The following is a 19716-nucleotide window of genomic DNA, read 5'->3' as shown; positions in this document are numbered from 1 at the left end:
CTGCCTTGTTCTTCAGAGGACTGCCCTGCTACTGAGGCCTGCCCTGGTGCTCCAGAGGACTGCCCTGCTGCTGAGGCCTGCCTTGTTATTCATAGTACTGCCCTGCTGCTTGAGGCCTGCCTTGTTCTTCAGAGGACTGCCCTGCTGCTGAGGCCTGCCCTGGTGCTCCAGAGGACTGCCCTGCTGCTGAGGCCTGCCTTGTTCTTCAGGGGACTGCCCTGCTGCTTAAGGCCTGCCTTGTTCTTCAGAGGACTGCACTGCTGCTTGAGGCCTGCCTTGTTCTTCAGAGGACTGCCCTGCTGCTGAGGCCTGCCATGGTGCTCCAGAGGACTGCCCTGCTGCTGAGGCCTGCCCTGGTGCTCCAGAGGACTGCCCTGCTGCTGAGGCCTGCCTTGTTCTCCAGAGGACTGCCCTGCTGCTTGAGGCCTGCCTTGTTCGTCAGAGGACTGCCCTGCTGCTTGAGGACTGCCTTGTTCTCCAGAGGACTGCCCTACTGCTTGAGGCCTGCCTTGTTCTTCATAGGTCTGCCCTGCTCCTTGAGGCCTGCCTTGTTTCTCAGAGGTCTGTCCTGCTCCTTGAGGCCTGCCTTGTTTCTCAGAGGTCTGTCCTGCTCCTTGAGGCCTGCCTTGCTGCCTGCGGGAAAGAGGACCCTCTCCTTAGCCCAGAACTATCAGAGTGACTTCCAAGGGTCAGTTGGGTGACCTCCTGTTCCGAGCTGCAGGGACCCAACAAGCTCCAGAAGCCTCCACCTGCCCAGTTGACCTGTTGCGGTTGGACTGACCTGTACCCTGCTGAACATTGCTGGAGTGAGTTCCTGATCTCTAAGATGTGCCCCCCATGTCCTGGACCCTTGGTTGTTATCAGTGGCGCTCCTCATGTGAACCCCCAAAGTTTGAACTGTGCGTGCTGGAGTTTGAGAAGGTAACCTTTTCAGGAGGACTAACCTGGCCCCTATATCCAGCCCACACTACATCACGGTCGGCCTGAAGTTGTGACGTTGTCCCTGTGCAGCGCAACCAGATTCCCACAGTACGTGGTTTCTGCTTCTAAGCAGCAGTTTCACTCAATCTCTGTCTCCGGATAGGATTCCTCTCATTTTATTTATAAAATTTTACTCTATTTTTCTAGATCGGTGGGAGCTATCTTTTGTGTTGCGTTTTCACTTTATCACTATTTTTGTGCTGCACAAAAACTTAACAGTGCCTCCAAGTAAAGCCTGACTATGTTTGTGCCACGATGCCAGAGGGTAAGCATCGGTTAATTTAGTGACGTTTGTGGTTCACCTTGAAAGGGACTGTGGTTTGCGGAGGTTTTTTCACCCCTTCAATCAAAAACCCAGTTTCTTAGACAGAGCTGTGGACATGGTACAAGCCCTTTATAAGTCATCAGGTAGACTCTAGTTTGGGTCCATGCACCCCAAAGCCCCATCACCCCAAATTTCATCTTCCCCACCACAGCCCCTCTGTGAAATGTAAAACACTGCAAATTGTTTCGACACGGATTTCAAAAATGTATTACAATAACTCATAGAAAAAACATACGAGGACATAAATGTGCCAACAGGTCTCAGAAATGTTAAACCTTAGGGTGTCTTGTGCCTCATGGGGCATTAAACCTCAGGGGGAACCAGGCCTTAGAACACATCCAATGGCATCATGCCAGGAAATACACACAGTCTCAGGTGGGAAAGGAAGACTCATTCTGAGCTCAGTGGATGTCTCCGGACGGTGCTTGTGCGCGTCAGCTGGGTGGAAGTAACTCATGGGCACAGAGGGCTGGTGCCCAGGTGCCACTGATCTATGCCGCTCCATGTTCCATGGGCACAGAGGGTCGGTGCCCAGGTGCCACCTGTCTATGCTGCTCCATGTTCCATGGGCACAGAGGGTCGGTGCCCAGGTGCCACCGGTCTATGCCGCTCCATGTTCATGTGTCCTTTTCAGGAGATGAGACAGCTCTTGTCCTTGTGTCGCCGGCGCCTGCGGGGCTCAGTGCTGCCCGCCCGTGCCACTTGGCACTCTGGCAGGGTGCTGGTTGCTCCTGGTTTGGAAGCGGTGCATGGCAGAACTCGCAGGTGGGGCGGGACAGGTATCCGCTCCCCCAGGAAGAATCCCTCCTCTTCCTCATCAGAGGAGGAAGAGCAGGTAGAGCACAAGTCACTGTCACCATGGAAACCATACAATGCGCCCCTCACCTTGCTCCGAGAGGCCTCCTCAAGGCGGGAGGAGGACTGGTAAACCCTGGCACGGCCCCCCGGTGGCAACCTCCACTCCGGCTCCTCCGCACCCTTCTGGTCGGTACCGCTGGCGAGGTTCAGCGCATTGTCCGAATGGGCCCGCCGGTCTCTGCGGTGGTGAGGCCTCCTGGCCCGCGGTGGTGGCCCCTGGTTACTGGTCAGTGGGGGCAGACGTGATAGAGGTGGGGGCACGGCCCCTTCCGACCCAGGGCTGCCCGAGGTGAGGGGTTCTCGGAAGCTGACCCTGGCAGTGTTGCGCTTGAAGTTGGCCCTTTCCAGGGAGCTGTCACCGTTCTGGTCAGGCAGAGCCTTGGGCATGGTGCAGGGCCTGCTGGGGGCGGTGGGATCGCCGCCCTTGTGGTGGCGGCCCAGTTCAGGCATGGAGTGCCGCTGGGGGCGACCTCGGAGGAAATGGACCGGAGAGTCCTCGCCTGGAAATACAAAGACAAAATGAATGAGAAACTCACAGCACTTATGTTATATTCACATAATGTTATTGGATGTGACCCAGCCCAGCTGCCTCCCTGCTGCTCAGCCAGCTTGAGTGTTGGCAGTGGAATGTTGGTGCAACCGTGATGCGTGGAATGCCCGCTGCCAGTGCGGACGAGCGGCGACAGATGGACATGGGTCGAGCAGCAGGGAGGCCGCTCCTGGTAGAGCGGGAGTATGAGCTGGAGCAAGGGCGGACGCCAGGGATTCATCTGGCTTAAGACTGATGCACTCATCTACTTACCTGCAACATAGAACTAATAAAGAAACCTGCAAAACTCATACTGGCCACCGGTCATAAGATACAAGAACTTACTTCCCCGTATCACCCCAAAGTGTGAGAGGCATGTACAGAGCACACTCACCCCCATGCGCACTCTCCAATACACACATACACCTCACACAATCTTACACTAGAACAGTTCCCTCAAACACGCTCTACCACACCTTGCTCTAAACCACGGTGGTCCCGCTCACTTAGAACCTCAGTGGGCCAATCTCCCTCGCACTTGCACGTTATGTTATCTTATTACATTTTATAAAGTGCACAATTACCCCAAGGCGTCTTGGTGCTAGGGTCATTGCAAATGCAACACAAAAAGATGATGGACGGAATGCTGAACATTGTCAAACACTCGCACCCAGTCAACAGATGGGGGTTTAATCCATCACCGTTCTTTCGCCCACTCTGCCACCCCAGTTCAGACATGGCTATATGCAAATCAGTCTGACCCTGTGCCTCATGGGAACAGTCTAGCCCGAACTGCCAAGCCATGTCTTCCCTGGACCGGAAACAAGCTTCCTAGGACCGGTTTCTGGCATTCCAGCCGTCTTCAGCCCGGCTTGCTTGACTCCAGTGGCAAAGTGAGCAAGGTACTCACGTCTGAGCATACCCTGCCAAACTTATGGCCAACAAAGCGGTACAAAAAGGGGAGGTGAGGGAGAGAGCATCTGAACCAATCAAACACTCACACCCAGTCAAAAGATCTGGGTTTAATCCATCATTCTTTAGCCCACTCTGCCACCTCAGTGCAAATCAGTCTGACCCTGTGCCTCATGGGAACAGTCCAGCCCGAACTGCCAAGCCATGTCTTCCCTGGACCGGAAACAAGCTTCGAGGACCGGTTTCTGGCATTCCAGCCGTTTTCAGCCCGGCTTGCTTGAATCCAGTGGCAAAGTGAGCAAGGGACTCACGTCTGAGCATACCCTGCCACACTTATGGCGGCCAAAAGAGGTGCAAAAGAGGGTGGTGATGGACGGAGCATCTGAACCAATCAAACACTCACACCCAGGCAACAGATCTGGGTTTAATCCATCACCGTTCTTTAGCCCACTCTGCCACCCCAGTCCAGCCCGAACTGCCAAGCCATGCCTTCCCTGGACCAGAATCAAGCATCCTAGGACCGGTTTCGGGTTTTCAGCAGGGTCATTGTATCCTTCTGATAAAGATAGCAGAGGAAGGACAGGTAATAGGTCAAGTAGGCGGATTCTTGGTGAAACGGGTCCATTCTGATGAAGGGAGGAAGCCAGTGGTGGCCGCTCCGTTAGGGTGGAGGAGCGCCGCCCAACCCGCCAATCCCAAACTCTGCACTGCGGCCAGTCCTGGAGCTGCGTGAAAGCAGTCTGGGAGCCTGTACCCAGAAGAAGCACGGAGGCACGCGCTGCGGTGGTTGGCGGAGGCATTCAGGTATTTATTTATTTATTTATGTTTCTTGTAAAGCGCAGGAATTCCATCTCCGAAGAGATATCTCTGTGCTGTGTTGTTCTGACGATAAGTGAGAGCAGGAAGATTGTACGACTGACCTGAACTAGGGTTGCGGGTGGGAAACAGGTGCGTTTTCAGATATTTCTTTTGTTTCGTTTGTTTATTCATTTATTTTGTCCTGTGAATCCTCCCCACCTCCCTCTTCCGGCTCACCACATTGTCGGGGGACAGGCCGCCACTGGAGCAAACTCATAAGTGAAGGAAGCGGATTCCTGATCTTGTAGGTTTTGAATTCTTTCCTGAATGTCAGTAGATTAGAGCGATCTCCAAAGAAGAGGGGAGGGAATTCCACAATTTAGAGGCCGAATAAAGAAAGCTTCTTCCTTCCCACTGAGATCTTTTTACTCTTGGGACCCCTGGCCAGCTTGGCAGAGCTCGACGGAGGGTACGGGTAGGAGGGTACCCAGGCCAGCTTGGCAGAGCTCGACGGAGGGTACGGGTAGGAGGGTACCCAGGCCAGCTTGGCAGAGCTCGACGGAGGGTACGGGTAGGAGGGTACCCAGGCCAGCTTGGCAGAGCTCGACGGAGGGTACGGGTAGGAGGGTACCCAGGCCAGCTTGGCAGAGCTCGACGGAGGGTACGGTAGGAGGGTACCCAGGCCAGCTTGGCAGAGCTCGACGGAGGGTACGGGTAGGAGGGTACCCAGGCCAGCTTGGCAGAGCTCGACGGAGGGTACGGGTAGGAGGGTACCCAGGCCAGCTTGGCAGAGCTCGACGGAGGGTACGGTAGGAGGGTAACATTTGAAGCCAGCTTGGCAGAGCTCGACGGAGGGTACGGTAGGAGGGTACCCCGGCCAGCTTGGCAGAGCTCGACGGAGGGTACGGTAGGAGGGTACCCAGGCCAGCTTGGCAGAGCTCGACGGAGGGTACGGGTAGGAGGGTACCCCGGCCAGCTTGGCAGAGCTCGACGGAGGGTACGGGTAGGAGGGTACCCCGGCCAGCTTGGCAGAGCTCGACGGTGGGTACGGGTAGGAGGGTAACATTCGAAGCCAGCTTGGAGGAAACGAGGGCCCTACTGATGGGGCCAACATAGTGCCTTCAATCGGATTCTGGCCCTAACAGGCAGCCAGTGAATACACATATCCAATATAATACAACACACTGAACCGCACAGTAGGCCACCCATCCAGACGTCTGCATGGAAGGTCTCCATTATGGATTTCACTGCAAAATGGGGTTAATTGGTGTTGTAAAATCAGGGTCCAACATGACTGTGAGACTCGGCTAAGTACATTATCATGCAGAGCCCAGGGCAGTGCTGCAGCCATCTGAAGACTGAGTGAAATGATCCTACCTGACACTTGTGAAAGGTGCAGGAAGCGGCCCGTGACGTCTTACTGTAGACACCGGAAGAGGGCAGCAGGACATGCCATGGACCCCACGTGGCCAGTAAAACACTTGCCTTGGCTAGAGGGTTTAGAACCCCAGCAGACCCACTGCTACGATGCACACCCCAGGCCCTGGCTTCTGGCTGGGGGTCCCCGGCACCTCACTCGTCCCACTCACCCGCTGCCGGTGGAGGTGGTGAGAGTTGACCTGTCCGCCACAGCCGCTCTCAGCCAAGGAGAGGCTGAGGGACCTGCTTTGGGGAGTGACGGAGGGCAAGCGATAGCCAAGGGGATACTGAACGACGCCAATCAGAAACATGCATGTCATAAAGCCTGATTCCCTCTGCACCCTCTGTGTCACTGTTGTGCTGTAGATTGGGGAGTCACCGCTACCATCGGCATAGACCTGGTATAGCATCAACTAGTCATGTCTGATCTCCCTAAGCAAGTGCGGGAGAGGATCGCAGACGATTTCTTTGGACCCCTCAACAAAGGACATCATCTCACAGTGGTCACTGATGAGCACTCGTGGTTTCCCCATATGGAAGACCCGTCGTCAACCACCCACGACCAACTCATCGGGACACTAAATGACATTTTTGCAACACAAGTTCTTACCTGTATTCTCGAATCCGACAATGACCCACCTTTCGATAGCCTGGAGTTTAAGGACTTTCTCACTAATATGAATGGTAAACATCAGAAAAGAACACCTGTCCGGCCACAGGCAAAGGGCGTTCTTTCTCAAAACCTTTCCAAAGGCCTGCCCCAAAGTGTCCTTACTTTGAAATGTCATTAGGTCTCGGTAGCAGACGTATCATGGTGCTGTAAAAAGCACCTCGAACCCTATGCTCTAGCTCTGAACATTCCAGGGGTCACGTACAGAGAGTGACAGGTCTGCCTTTAGAAGGGCTCCTATGAACCTTGACCCTTCACCTGGGCCAGGAGCTTCCAGTGGGAAGCACACTCACAAGGGTCCTCGTCAGAAGGTCACTGCGGCTTGCACCACACACTGCCCCAGCCATGCCGCCGATGACAGAACCAACACAACTACTGACCCTCACACCCTGCAAGTGTGACAGTTCAGTCTGATCCAAAACGATAAGAATTTCCTGGGCAGAAGGTAGTAGTAATTTTTGATGTTTATTGAATTAATAAACAACTGTTGTTGTGCTCATTTCTTAATTGAATAAACAGTGGCCTCATGAGGCAGCTGACACAAGTGCTGGTGCCGAGCACCGGAAACCTCCGGCTCAAATTAAGCTCTGCAGGCAACCAGCTTCCCTGAGAGTCCTGGGGCATCCTAGCTGGGAAGACAAAGGTCTGGGGTGAGTGACAGCGTGCATCGCTGAGTCAGGGGAACTAGACGGTGAGCAACAGCCATCATCGATGCAAGTGACTGCCACCCTGGTTATGTCAGTGTTTGACACGGTGTACCACCAGACTCATGACCCCAGAGACCGTGGCGGTGTGAGCAACTACATACACTGTGGTGAGAGAGGTAGACAACGCGGGGATGCCAGTGAAACAGTGACGGTGTGAATGGCGAACATCGCGATGATGCCAGCGACAGAAGCATCGGTGGTGGTAGTGACAGAAACCACAGTGATGCCAGCGACAGGCACCAGATGATGCAAGTGACAGACACCGCAGTGGCGTGAGAGGCAGACAGCGTGGCGGTGTTAGCGACAGACACCGTGGTGGTATGAGAGACCAACATTACAGCGGTGTAATGTAAGGCATATACCATGGTAATACCAGTCATAAGACACGGAGCTGGCGTCTCTCAAAGGCGGCATCGTACCCCGTCTGGACAGAGCCCCAAAAACCTAAAACCAGGTTAATGGGGTGAATCTCCCTGGTATATTGAAGACTGATTTTTTTCCTCGCTTAGTTTCTTTTGTTTTTCTCAGATTATGTTCCTTTCATTTAGGATTTTCAAAAATGTTCATAATCAAGAACTAAATTACTTTTGTACAACACTGCCTTTGCATGAAAGACTGTCCAGAGAGGAGAATGTCATATTAAAAAACACACCTGTTTGAAGGGCCTCTGTTCTTAGCAGGGGGAGAGGTCCTACCCCTGCCCCGGGCCTTCCTTTCTTGACAGGAAGGGGGAGGGGATAAAGTGGGCGGTGTCATCCGGAACCTATGTCCTCCCCAATGATAGGCGGGAAGGTTGGCGCGGCCTAAACCAATTGTGGCCTCTTGTTCCCCTCTTTGCCCTACCAAGTCCTTTAGCCCAGGAGGAGAGGCGGCTCTTGATTGGTCCTCGTGACTCAGGGGGATTTAAAATGGAAGCCGCATCATTGGGCGCTGCCAGTGGCCACTCGCTGCCTTGGGCGACGCCCACAGTTAATTACAGATACATTCCTGGACCCAACCACTAGGTGGCAGAAAAATGCACTGCTCGTGAATCTACAACAGATTCCTGCTCCTAAACATGTGTCGGCAGAGGTTCTGGTGTCAATCAATCAAATCGGTAGATTTGAAGAGCGCTTCTGGTTACCTGTGAGGGTGTCCAGGCGCGGACCCTCCGGCCGCAAATATGTGATTAAATCATGGTGCGGAGGCCGCTGTCATTTACAGACTGCAGATTTTTTATTCAAATGGCTGCTAAATATTGCACAGATGTGCGGTTTTACTGATATAACAATATAGTACAGAAACGATTATACGTAAAAATCAAGTGTTGGCGAATATTTATCATTTGTGCATCGCCAACTAAAGTTTCTTGATTTGATCCTATTAAAATATTTGTTTACGTCACACTTCAGAATTACAATGTGCTTCATTTGTGCTTTTTTACTGCTGGCATTTCCTGAAATATGGGTCCAGTTCATTTACAGGTGTTTACATTTTGTTGCTGTTAGAAAAAGGACATTGACATTGGAATTGTATTTATAATGCATTTGCTACCCCTAGGGAAGCTGGTGTTTGGAGGGCTACAGCGACTTGCATGGACCCTGGTGTTTCACGTTTGCGCTCCAGCGTGAGTGAATTGATAGTTCATTGTGGTGAGTTCAGCCCTCCATGTTTGTGCTGGTGTGAGTGAATCGCCCTTTGTGGTGGGTCGGCCCTGGGTACAATGCCTCTTTCATGCCTGCACTGGGTTCAATTGTCTGCACATCTCTTGGGAGGAGAAGCTTTGTCCTGGGTCAGGGAGTGGGTGACACCACCAGGCCGCTGTCCCCTCTTCGAAGTGGAGGGGGCTTCAACAGAGCCAGGACCAGCCCCCACAGGGCGATGAGGGCCCCTCATGTGCAGCTGATGGATGGAGACCCCTCTATGTTACTGGGTACTTGTAAAGCGCACGGCTACTCCCTGGAGTGTCCCGGCGCTGAGAAAGAGAACCTGTGACAGAGCAATACAGGCATCCCCAGGACAACAGACTTATTGTGAGAAAAGCCATGTTTTTAATCCACGTCTAAAGCTGAGGAGGTCCTGCGCATGACGCAAGGCTGGCAGTAGATTATTCCGGAGATGAGAAGCTACCACCTGAAAGGAACGCCCGCCCGCCCGCCCAGGCGAGAGCGGAAGAACCTAGGAATCAGCGGGAGCTGCTCGCTAGAAGACCTCGGGCTTGTGGACGGAACGTAGCGCTGGCATCTGATTCGCAGACAAAAGGCCCCAGTGCTATGGAGGCCTTGTAAGCCAGCACCAAGGCTTTGAAATGTGTCTGTCGTAACGAAAGCCAGCGCAAGGGCTTCAGGTGAGGGGTCATGTGGTCCTGAGGATCACCATGAGTATGGCTCTTGCGGCGGCGTTTTGCACCACCTGTAAACGGCCAAGAAGATAATCAGGCAGGCCGACATACGGAACATTAACATAATCAAGACGGGGCAAACGCAATACTCGGACCACTGTTTGCCTATGGGAAACAGGGAGTAGTGGAAGGAGGTTTCTCAACATTTTCAGTATTCCAAAGCATGCGCCCGCCGCAGCCTGGACCGGAGACTTCATGGACGTGTTACACAGCAGTTGATTCTCTTTAAACCACTTGCATGCTGCGGACAGCACGGCGCTGATCTCATTCCCATTCAGGGCCTCATCCTTACCGCAGGTGAACAGTAATTGGGTATCATCAGCGTAAGATATAACTTTAGCGCTGTGCTGTTCTGCCAGAGGCACCAAGGCGCCATGAACACATTAAACAGGGTGGAGCTTAAGATAGAACCTTGTGCAACACCTACGTTAAGCGGCAAGATAGGGGCCAAAAAAGGGGGAGACCAAACTGTTTGCTGACTGTTTTCCAGGTAAGATGTAAGCCACCGAAGGGCCGTGCCCCCTATACCACATCCGTGGAGTCTGTTCAAAAGGAGAGCATGGGGCACTGTATCGAAAGCCGCGGAGAGCGCCAACAGTATCAAAACAGCCCTGCCTCCTCTATCAAGTGTGGGTTTAATAGATTCCGAGATTTCCAGTAGGACTGCTTCAGTACTGAAATTAGCTCGGAACCCTGATAGGCTGGGATGTAAAACACGATTGGTCTCAACAAAATCCGCAACGACCCAATTTACATATTCCTCCAGAACCTTCGAGAAGAAAGGCAGCAACGAGATTGGCCTGTAATTGCAGGCCACAGAAGGGTTGGCGGAGGATTTTTTTTTTTTTTTAGATGCAGGAGGATTTTCCCATGCTTCCCGCTGTCCGGCACCACACCTGTCAGAGAGAGGTTCAGAGCCCTATTGACCGTCGGGTTTATCACCGTTGCAACGGATGCCAGTATTTTCGCGGGGCAGGGGTCCGAGGGGGAGCCTGATTTTAGTGTTTTCATTATCTTCAGTGTGTCGGTCAGCGTGATTGGAGGAAAATGTAAAAGGGTTCCACCAGCGTTGGGTAAAGCAAGGGGGAGCCTGCCAGTAGTGGCTGCTTTAGAAGGGGGCGATTCCCCAAGCGAAGCTTGAACGGCGGTCGTCTGTGCAATAAGGATCGTCCATTCCTTAGTGGGGGTAAAAAGACTGTTTGTGGTGCAAGGGGAGGAAAAATCTATAACAATTTTGAACGGTTCCTTACTTCAGTTCCCTGCTTTCTTAATTTTTAAGAACAAAAAGTTCTTTTTTCCATGCCGATTTAACGTAGTGGGCTTTTAATGCCACTTTATATGCCAATTTATCCAAAGAGTTCAAATGCACTTCTGCTTTTCCTTGGAATCTCAGTGAACCATGGGGCTGAGGCTCTGCCGCCGTTTGCTGCTCGGGTCTTAGGGGGGCGGGCTCATTCGCATAGACTCGCGCCAACTTTCTAATGTACATACATCGTTTATTAAGTGGCCACTAAAAGAGATAGGGTGAGTTTCAAGTGCTCTAGCTAGTGCTTCCGAAGTCATCTGATTGAAAGGTCTGAAACTCATGGTGCGTGGCGTACATGGAGTTTGAGGCTGAGGGGATTTCTTGCACAGTCTAAATGTAAGTATACAGTGGTATGACCAGATAATCTTATCCGTTGAAAAAATATGATCGAGGATGTGTCCCCTTTTTTATGTGTAGGGGAGAGAGCATAAGGGGTCAACTTTAGCAACCAGAGATTCATATAGTTTCAAAGGCTCCTCCGGGACGCGGCCGGGCGCAGACGGGTTTCCTTCAGGGGCGCCTTTGGCGAGATCGCGCAGCGTCCCGTTTTAAAGGCCCCAGAGTTAAGAACTAGACCGCGCCTTGACCAAAATGGCGGGTAGATCAATTTCACCCCGATTCCTCCTTCTCAGGGTTCGATTCCCACTGCACATTAAATTCAAAGTCAGATGAAAGTAAAGTGCAACACGTTTTTTTAAAAAATTGATTCTAAAAGTGCAAGAGAAGTTGAAATAGATCAGCTCACAAGATTGAAAAACAAATGTGCAAGGAAGCAATAATTCGGTAGCAGCGAGGAGGTGCAGCTGACTGCACTACTACGGGTTCGAGCGCGCTCGCGCAGCGTCCCGTTTTAAAGACCCCAGGGTTAACAACTAGACCGCGCCTTGACCAAAATGGCGGGTAGTTCAATTTCACGGAGGTCGCTTAAGGCTAGATGGAGTGACAGAGGTAAGGGATGCCCCCAGGAAGTGACATCAATGTATTAGATGTCCAATCCAGTCTATCGGGACATAGAATCTTTTTACACCCAGTGGTACCTACTAGGGGTTCTGGTATCAGAGTGAGTGGGGAAAGCCCCCCTGATCTCACAATAACGCGCGTCTTCCTGCTGACTTCAGGTCACACAACCACTCAAACCGTCACTTGATCATTTTACACTTCTAACGAGACACTTCTCAAAAAGCAGTTTCATGAGTCCCCTCGTTTGAAAATGCTCAATTTAAATCATACCTTAAAATGGGCATCTCCACATTAAGAGGAGAAAAAGATGGCAAAAGAAGGAAATTAAAACATTAAATGTAGCAAAAACACGAAAGCAAAAGAAGACGTGCCAAAGCCAATGGTCGCGCAACGGGCACGCATAGCCGTGTTATAGCCTACACTACGGCAACAAAGTGCAGACCAAACACCAGTGAAAATACACTGCAGAAGGAAAGGGGTCCTGTCCTTTCTTTTCTGTGGCATCCACTTCCAGACACTTCTCTCGGCGCGCACTCCCTAGAGTTACTGCTCTTTCTCCAACCGATTTCAGATGTAAAATAGTCCCTCATGCACTCCAATGGAAGCGGAAGGACACACCTGAACGGCCAACAACAGAGCTGGAAAGCCAAAATGCTCCTGCGAGTTGATCCAAGATATGAATGATAATATTTCCAGCCAATCCGTGATGCGCATGGGGTTAAAAAATGCAAAATAAGGTACAATCTGTTAGCCATGAACGGCAGAAGAGCTTTAAAAACCATCCTGCAAAGAAGGAGGAATGGACACAAAGGACAGAAGAAAAGGGAAAGGACAATAAATGCAAGGGCAGACGTAGGAACAAGAAGAAACAAAAATGAGAATAAATAAATATTAGAAGTAAAGAGGTATTAGAAGTAACAAAAACAGATTGCAAAATAATAAGTACAAATCTTCACTCATAACTTGGCATTTATGAGGCACATTTTCCTCCTGGTCATAACAGACCTTTCGGTTCTGTAAAGAAGGCGCGGTCCAACCTACATTCTGGCTGTGGCTCGGTTGAACTAAAGCCTGGTGGTGTTTCCGGGCGCGGAACGAGTGTGCGATTGTAACAACAGACGCACCCTGTTTAACCACAAACGCTGAGGTGTTAAAAACAAAAGTGCTGTTTTTCATAGCAACAATCTGTACTTGAAGTTTATGTGCATTTGTGCAACCAGTATTATACGGAATAAAGTACTCCTGTAAAACTGACGTACGATTTGTATCAATAACCACCAGGTTATGACACATCACACAGGGCGGCCGCCTCATCCTCTCTTGTTTCACAACATTCTGGGCGGCATTATATAATGTCATCCTACAGTCACAGGTAGTTTATTCTGTATATTTAATGATAAAGGTATATCCAGTAATCAATAACTTTTAACTGTTTGCTTTCTGCTTAGGTGTAAAATCTAAAAGGGAACCTATCTGCTTTCACCTCTTCAGAAATATGAGGAAACTGCTGGAGGCGGAGCCCACTGCGCCCTCCTCACCCCTCCTCCTCAAAGCGGGTAACCGGGTCAAAAGAGAGCGGCGACAGCAGACATCTCTTCTGGAAGAACTTGCCTCAGTGATGAGACAAGTTTCATATTTAATAACCAGTGAAGGGGAGTCCAGGCTGGGTCACAATCTAAGAGACTCCCTCCAATAGTCTCCTGGAGACACTCCAGGGAGGAAGAGCTTACAGTCTCACATCTAAGTGTAGAAATGAGACCGCAGCAGTCGCAATGATCCATCCGGCTGATGAAAGAGAAGGAATTCAAGAAAGAGGATTCATTTATTCCAAATACACATCTATCGTAGAGAAAATACTTTCTCGAAGTGAAATATTCCCCACACACATCAAAAGAGTTAGTTCCGCATGTGAGTCTGAGGGAAAATTGGCCACTACGAGGGATTTTTACTCCAAAACAATCTGCGCTTTAGTAATAAATTTGAGAGAACATTTTAGTAAAAATGGAATAAGCAGAAAACGTCTTTTAATGAAGGTGACGTTGAAAAAAATGAACGTATAAAGAAGTGACCCACTGTCTTCTGACCACATATGACGCGTGGCTGGTGGCAAAGGGCGGTAGGTTTGGCTGACTTGTGAGTGCAAGAAAAACGAAGATTATTGAAGAATAAAGACATAATTTAAGAATCACCTGCACCCCTGAGAAGGTTCTGAGAAGATCCTTCGCCTCGAATTGGGAAGAGAATCAAGTGTCAAAGAACTTATCAAATTGTTTTCATCGCCTAAAGACTGGCCCCAAGCCAAGCCTGTGAGAGGGTTTTCTTGGAATGTATATGGTAACAAATGTTGTATTTTTCTTTTACAAGAAACTTTGATGTTCAACAAGCCGCACATTCCTGGATTGGACGGTCATCGGAAGCCGACTAACCCTGGTAGGTAGAGTGCCCGGAAGGAGGTTTAGGCACTTTGACAAAGAAGATTTTGAAGTGTAAAAAAGTACAAAACATTAAAGTAGACAATCGCAATTTTTCATAAGTTTGGTAACCAGTCAAGATTTTCCACAAAACTTAAACGTGCCGGAATGTGCTCTATAGCAGAAAGTGAAACCGAAACATGTTTTGCACCTATTATAAAATGTGTGAAGGGGCCAAGAGTTAAGATCCCTGCGGCACAATGCAACCATCTTATATCTGTATATCTTATATCTATTATCTTAGAGAAAACTCAAACCACCCTCTCTTAACTATCTTACTATCCTGACCCAACCTATTCTATAAAAGAGAACTGTAGTCGGGCTTGTTTGAGACCGTTTTTAGGTCCAAGCCTAAAAACTTCTTGGGGACAATAGTAAAGCCTCCCTGGTCATGCATTCCCCCCCTTTCCTTGCCATTGGCTTGGTGGCTTGGAACTCACATTTGCTTGCTTTCTATTGGCTGCCTTTATCTGTTTTAGGCTGTCCAGCAGGTCTTTGTCCCTCCCGTGGAGCGAGCCTGTTTACCACCTCTCTGACTTGCTCCTTAAATTCTTCTTCGAGTGCTCGCTTGCTGTAAACAGGCCTTTAAATGTGGTTCTTTGTCCCTCCCGTGGAGCGCGGCCTGTTTACCACCTCTCTGACTTGCTCCTTAAATTCTTCTTCGAGTGCTCGCTTGCTGTAAACAGGCCTTTAAATGTGGTTCTTGGTCACCTTTGCTCTGCATTCAAAGACAGCGGTCAAATGTCTGAGGTGGTCTTCCGAGGGTGCGTGGGGTTTACTTTTCTTTCTCTAACTTCTAAGTGAGAGTTTTTATTTGACAATCTGAGGATGTGAAAGGAAAGGCATTTTCTCGCATTCAACAACATTTAAATGTCCGCAAAGGAACAGTGCACGTATTTAAGAATATATCAGAATTAGGAAAGTAAAAATGAAGCACTTTTAAAAAAAAGTGTTCTGGAAACAAATATTTTAATACGATCAAAACAAATGATTACACTAAGTAACGCCGTTTCCACACTTTAACCTCTGCGCACTGCATCGTTTTTAGAAGTAAAACTGTCTGTCTGTGCAAATGTGAAGGGACCTTCAGCTGAAAAAGTGTTGCCTGTAATAGCGATGTACCATCACATGATGCATACTCGCCGCCACTCCGCGATGCTACTGCACTCTATTCCACTGTACTCAATGACACTCTACTTTACTTTATGACACTTTATGCCACTCTACGAAACTCCACGCCCTCTCCTTCATGCCACAAACCTTTAGCCATGCTGACCAGGAGCCATTCTGGGGTACCTCATGGCTAAAACATATTGGCCAAGTCAATAGCTCTTGCATAGGCGAGACCTATTGGTTTTGGCATTGCAGGTTTAGAAACTGGGTTCATCACGTTAACTTGCCGATTTCGAGGCAATCAATCGGCAAGTAAAGCTTTTACTAGAAGTAAAATGAATCCCCTTCAGATTACATATGAATAGGTTTCTGGGTATTTACTAATTTAGGATAGGGCTCCCAGTGTTCCATTTTTACTGTTTTTTACAGATAAATACAGACCGAAAACAATATGCTTCCTGTCTGCATTTAGGTCTAAAAATGGAAAAATTCTGAAAATGTGACTTCTTTTGAGTGCCTTTCCATACTGTCTGTCATTAATTCCAGGCTGACAGTTGAGCAGATCGATGGCACGGCAAGTTAACAAACAGGATGAGGTTTCATTAAATAACATATTTGTAGTCGAATGCCCGTATTCACCTGTGGGTGTACTGTTCTGTTATATTTGGCTGCTTAATTTGCTAAAATACGACAGGCGTCAAAGCCTGAGCACACATTTATTAGTTAAATAAATGTGGAAAATACCATATTACAACACAAAACATATATGGATAAATACTGACAAAAAGTAAATATGGCTAAATATAGATGGAAATGTTAAGAAAAGAAATACCATAAAACCGGGAGTCTTAATTCTGGATTAACCTCTTAAGGTTTAGAAGGGGCGGCAGCAATCATCCGTCACTTAAGTTCATAGTGAAATCACATTGATTCCTCGTATCGAACAGCTACCTCGAGGGAATTGCTGTTAATGACGATAAGATTGTTAACTAGTCACAATCCTTAAAGTAGCATGAAATAAAGTATATTTGGTAGCAGATCCGGGCTGGCTCCTGGGAGGATTCTAAGGTGAGGAATCTGGCAATAGCGTATCCATCAGAGGTGCACAAGGGATTTCAAAAGAACAGGCCGGGCTGGGGTCGGGGCAATCCACCGTCCACCACATGTGTGCATTAAAGTAGATCACGAATGAAGCCGCTGATTCAGGCACGTGGTATATTTTTTTCAAGTCTGCCAGCGAGGAGGTGGACTGCGGACTTCTATGGTCCAATCAAATGACTTCTTATACCTACTGGCGGCGTTTTACACTAAAATGTGGACTCAGGTGGTGGTGAGAATTACAAAGATTGCAGACCCTAACGGAGTAAAACAGGGCTGCGTACTCGCTCTGCTGCTGTTCTCTTTTTTAGGTCTCGGCCTGCGAAAGACTGCGCACATGCGCAGGAGAGCTGGCGAGATTTACTAGGTCTCGGCCTGCGAAAGACTGCGCATACGCGCAGTCGAGCTGGTGAGATATAATGATATAGGTTATTTTCTACTCGCAAGGTTAAGCCCCGCCCCTCATTTCCATTGACTGGCTTCCTAAACGGTGGCCAGCCATTGGAGAAGAGGTCCTACTGACGTTCTTCTTTCTCTCTAAGCCCCGTCCTTTTCAGACTGGGTTCCTTGACTTACAGCTGAAGTAAAAGGTTTCTTATCTTCTTTATGGATGCAGATGGCCCCATAAAGAAGATAAGGAACCTTTTACCCCAGCAGGAAGTCAGGGCACCTAGTCTGAAAGGGACGGGGCTGTGAAGAGTAATTCTTTTTTTTTTAGTATGATCGCGGCACCCGCGCATTACTTTTAAAATGTTACAAGTAAAGCGCAGGTGCCGTGATCATACTAAAATGAAATAAATAGAAAAACATCTATTTCTTTCATTTTAGTATAATCGCGGCACCCGCGCTTTACTTGTAACATTTTGAAAGTAATGCGCCGGTGCCGCTATTATACCAAAATGACTTGGGTTTCCTTGTCCTGTCAACAGCCTGTGTTATGCCACGCTCACGCTGCCTTTCAGGAGCACAGCAGTGGGTGGGTGATAGCCGTCTGGTAGCATACATCGTGTGTGTTTGCCGGGGTATCGGGATGTCACACGGGTTTCCTAGTAAAGCATCTTCCGCTGATGCAAAGCCTACGTGTTTGCAGGAGCAGCGCGTTCTACGTGGTGCACAGCCATGTGTTGTAAGCAACTCCCCATTCCACAGTGGGGCTGCAGGCACTCCCTGGGGGCTGAATCCGCCGGGCAGCACCTTAGCAGCGCAAGCCTGCTCACTGGGCGATCCTTTGTTGTGCAGAGGCACCTCTCCCTCTACCCTCGTGGGTTGCCGGTGGGCCCTGGGGGCAGAATCCAGCCGGGCGCCGCCTTCGCAGTGGACTGTTACATCCGCAGATGCTGCCTCCCTCTCACACCCAGTGGGGCTGCAGACAGTCCCCGGGGGCTGGATCCAGCCGGGTGCCTCCCTAGCAGTGCAAGGCTGCTATTGGCACAGCGCTGGCCGGCTGCCACCTGGCCACTCAGAGCCACTGCCCTTAATCCCCGGGGCCCGCTTCCCATGCTGCTGCTGTGCGATGGGGCTCGGGCCAGCTCTGTCGCAGTCCGTACTTGTGGGGGTGTTGCGGCTGCGCTACAGGCCGCATCGGTGTGTCCGGGTGAAGCTCTGGTGTGGGCACCTGGGGTATACCTGCACACACCCGACGTCGGCGGCAGACGGACAGCTTTTCTAACCACGGTGTGACACTTTATATCTCAGCCAGGTGCTTTAAGTGTGATTTCCATGATGGCGGCGGACTCTGCTCTTCTGCGCGCCCCTCTCCAGCTGAGAATCTATTACCCGGGATCACATAACATGGCAATGACGGTCGGTCTACCCTCCCGAAGCTTGCTAAATAAAGTGCTAACAATTCGGTACTTGTTTCAGAGTACAAGGCACTGTAAGAATTGAGGCCAGCGGTAGGGGAGTTATGTAGTGATCAAACTCTGGCATGCAAGACTCCTTTCAGATCTGATCAGATCTACAAAAGACACTTATTGAAGGGTCCCGTTGGATATAGCTATGCAGGCTTAGCAACCTGTTGGCAGCAGGGCATTGCGAGCTTATGTGTTGTATTCAAGTTTGTGATTGCTCTCAGTTACATTGTGTTTCTCGTCGCAGACTAAATTGTGTTCCTCGTTGCCGTCTGCACACCGTGTAGCGCTCACATCGTGTTAGTTTGTTCGTTTCAGGCTGAACACGCTTCTCATGTTTATCCACTGAAAAGATCACATTTTCCCTCTTGGTCTGTGCAATGTACCAACTTGTTCCTCATTCCCTCCTCTTTGGAGACGTAAAGCAAGGGAAGAACAAGACAATGAAAGTACCCCCAACTTTTAACAATATCCCAAAATGACGGCGAGTCAAAACGCACCTCAGCCCTTCTCTGCACCCATCCAAACAGGCTGGATTCTCAACCCCCTCCTCCCATACCCCTCCCATTGCTATTCCCCTCCCATCTTCCCTCCCCCCACAGCTCCATTGTGCTAACCTTTAAGCAGTGTTGTTTGTGAGCATCTCCGATTAAAGTTTAAGAAGTCCTTAACCACCGGTTGAATGTTTTTCGACACGAGCAGTGTCGATTGCCCGCCCCTGCTTACGCTGTTCGTGAGCGGGTGGGGGCACTATGGACGTATGAAGTTGTTTTAAACTGGTGGCACAGATAGAATGAGGCTGGGGAGTGTTGAGCAGGGATCCTGTCCCCGCGTCGCTCCTTTGAAATAGTTCGCCTCTCCAGGCATCGCTTGTAGATATCGGAAGAGATCGGTTGTTGTTTATCCTGGCTAAGAGAACGTGATATCTGCCCGCAAGAGGCAGCGTGCTTTCATTTGTTTGCATAAAATGCCCTGCTGCGTGTTGGTAATAAATACGTGCAACAGGAAGCGTTCTATGTCTATGTGTAGTAGCCTGGGGCGAGGTGCGGGTGGGCTGCGTCCTACGCACCTAGAGAGAATTAGGCGCTTATTAGACGCACGCGACCCTTCCAGCACCGACCTGCGGGTTGAGGCGTGGTCTAGTTCGGTTTAGGAATGAAGGGAATGTGAGCTTTGTGGGAGTCCATAAAAGGAACTGGTGAATAAACTGCTCGCTGCCGTCTATTCGCGGTTTGTAAGTGAGCTCGGAGGGGAGTCTGTCTGGACCGTTTCATATGAGGGCTGTGGTAACACTGATGTATGGTGTGTAGGCTCGTGGTAGCACGGCGTGGCTATGGGG

General features: G+C 49.9%; 1 protein-coding gene across 1 annotated transcript in view; it reads right to left on the bottom strand.

Moving 5' to 3' along the window:
• Positions 1-1486: 1486 nt before the first annotated feature.
• PRICKLE3 (prickle planar cell polarity protein 3) overlaps positions 1487-19716 on the bottom strand; it is a 129647-nt gene continuing 111417 nt past the window's right edge. Inside the window, exon 9 of the mRNA XM_086940158.1 lies at positions 1487-2664. Within this exon, the coding sequence (XP_086796284.1) occupies positions 1937-2664 (728 nt within the window). The 3' untranslated portion in view covers positions 1487-1936. The remainder of the gene's footprint in view (positions 2665-19716) is intronic.

This window comes from Lissotriton vulgaris, chromosome 10 (genome assembly GCF_964263255.1).
Source record: "Lissotriton vulgaris chromosome 10, aLisVul1.2, whole genome shotgun sequence".
Taxonomy (NCBI): domain Eukaryota; kingdom Metazoa; phylum Chordata; class Amphibia; order Caudata; family Salamandridae; genus Lissotriton; species Lissotriton vulgaris.
This window is presented reverse-complemented; position numbering and strand designations above follow the sequence as displayed.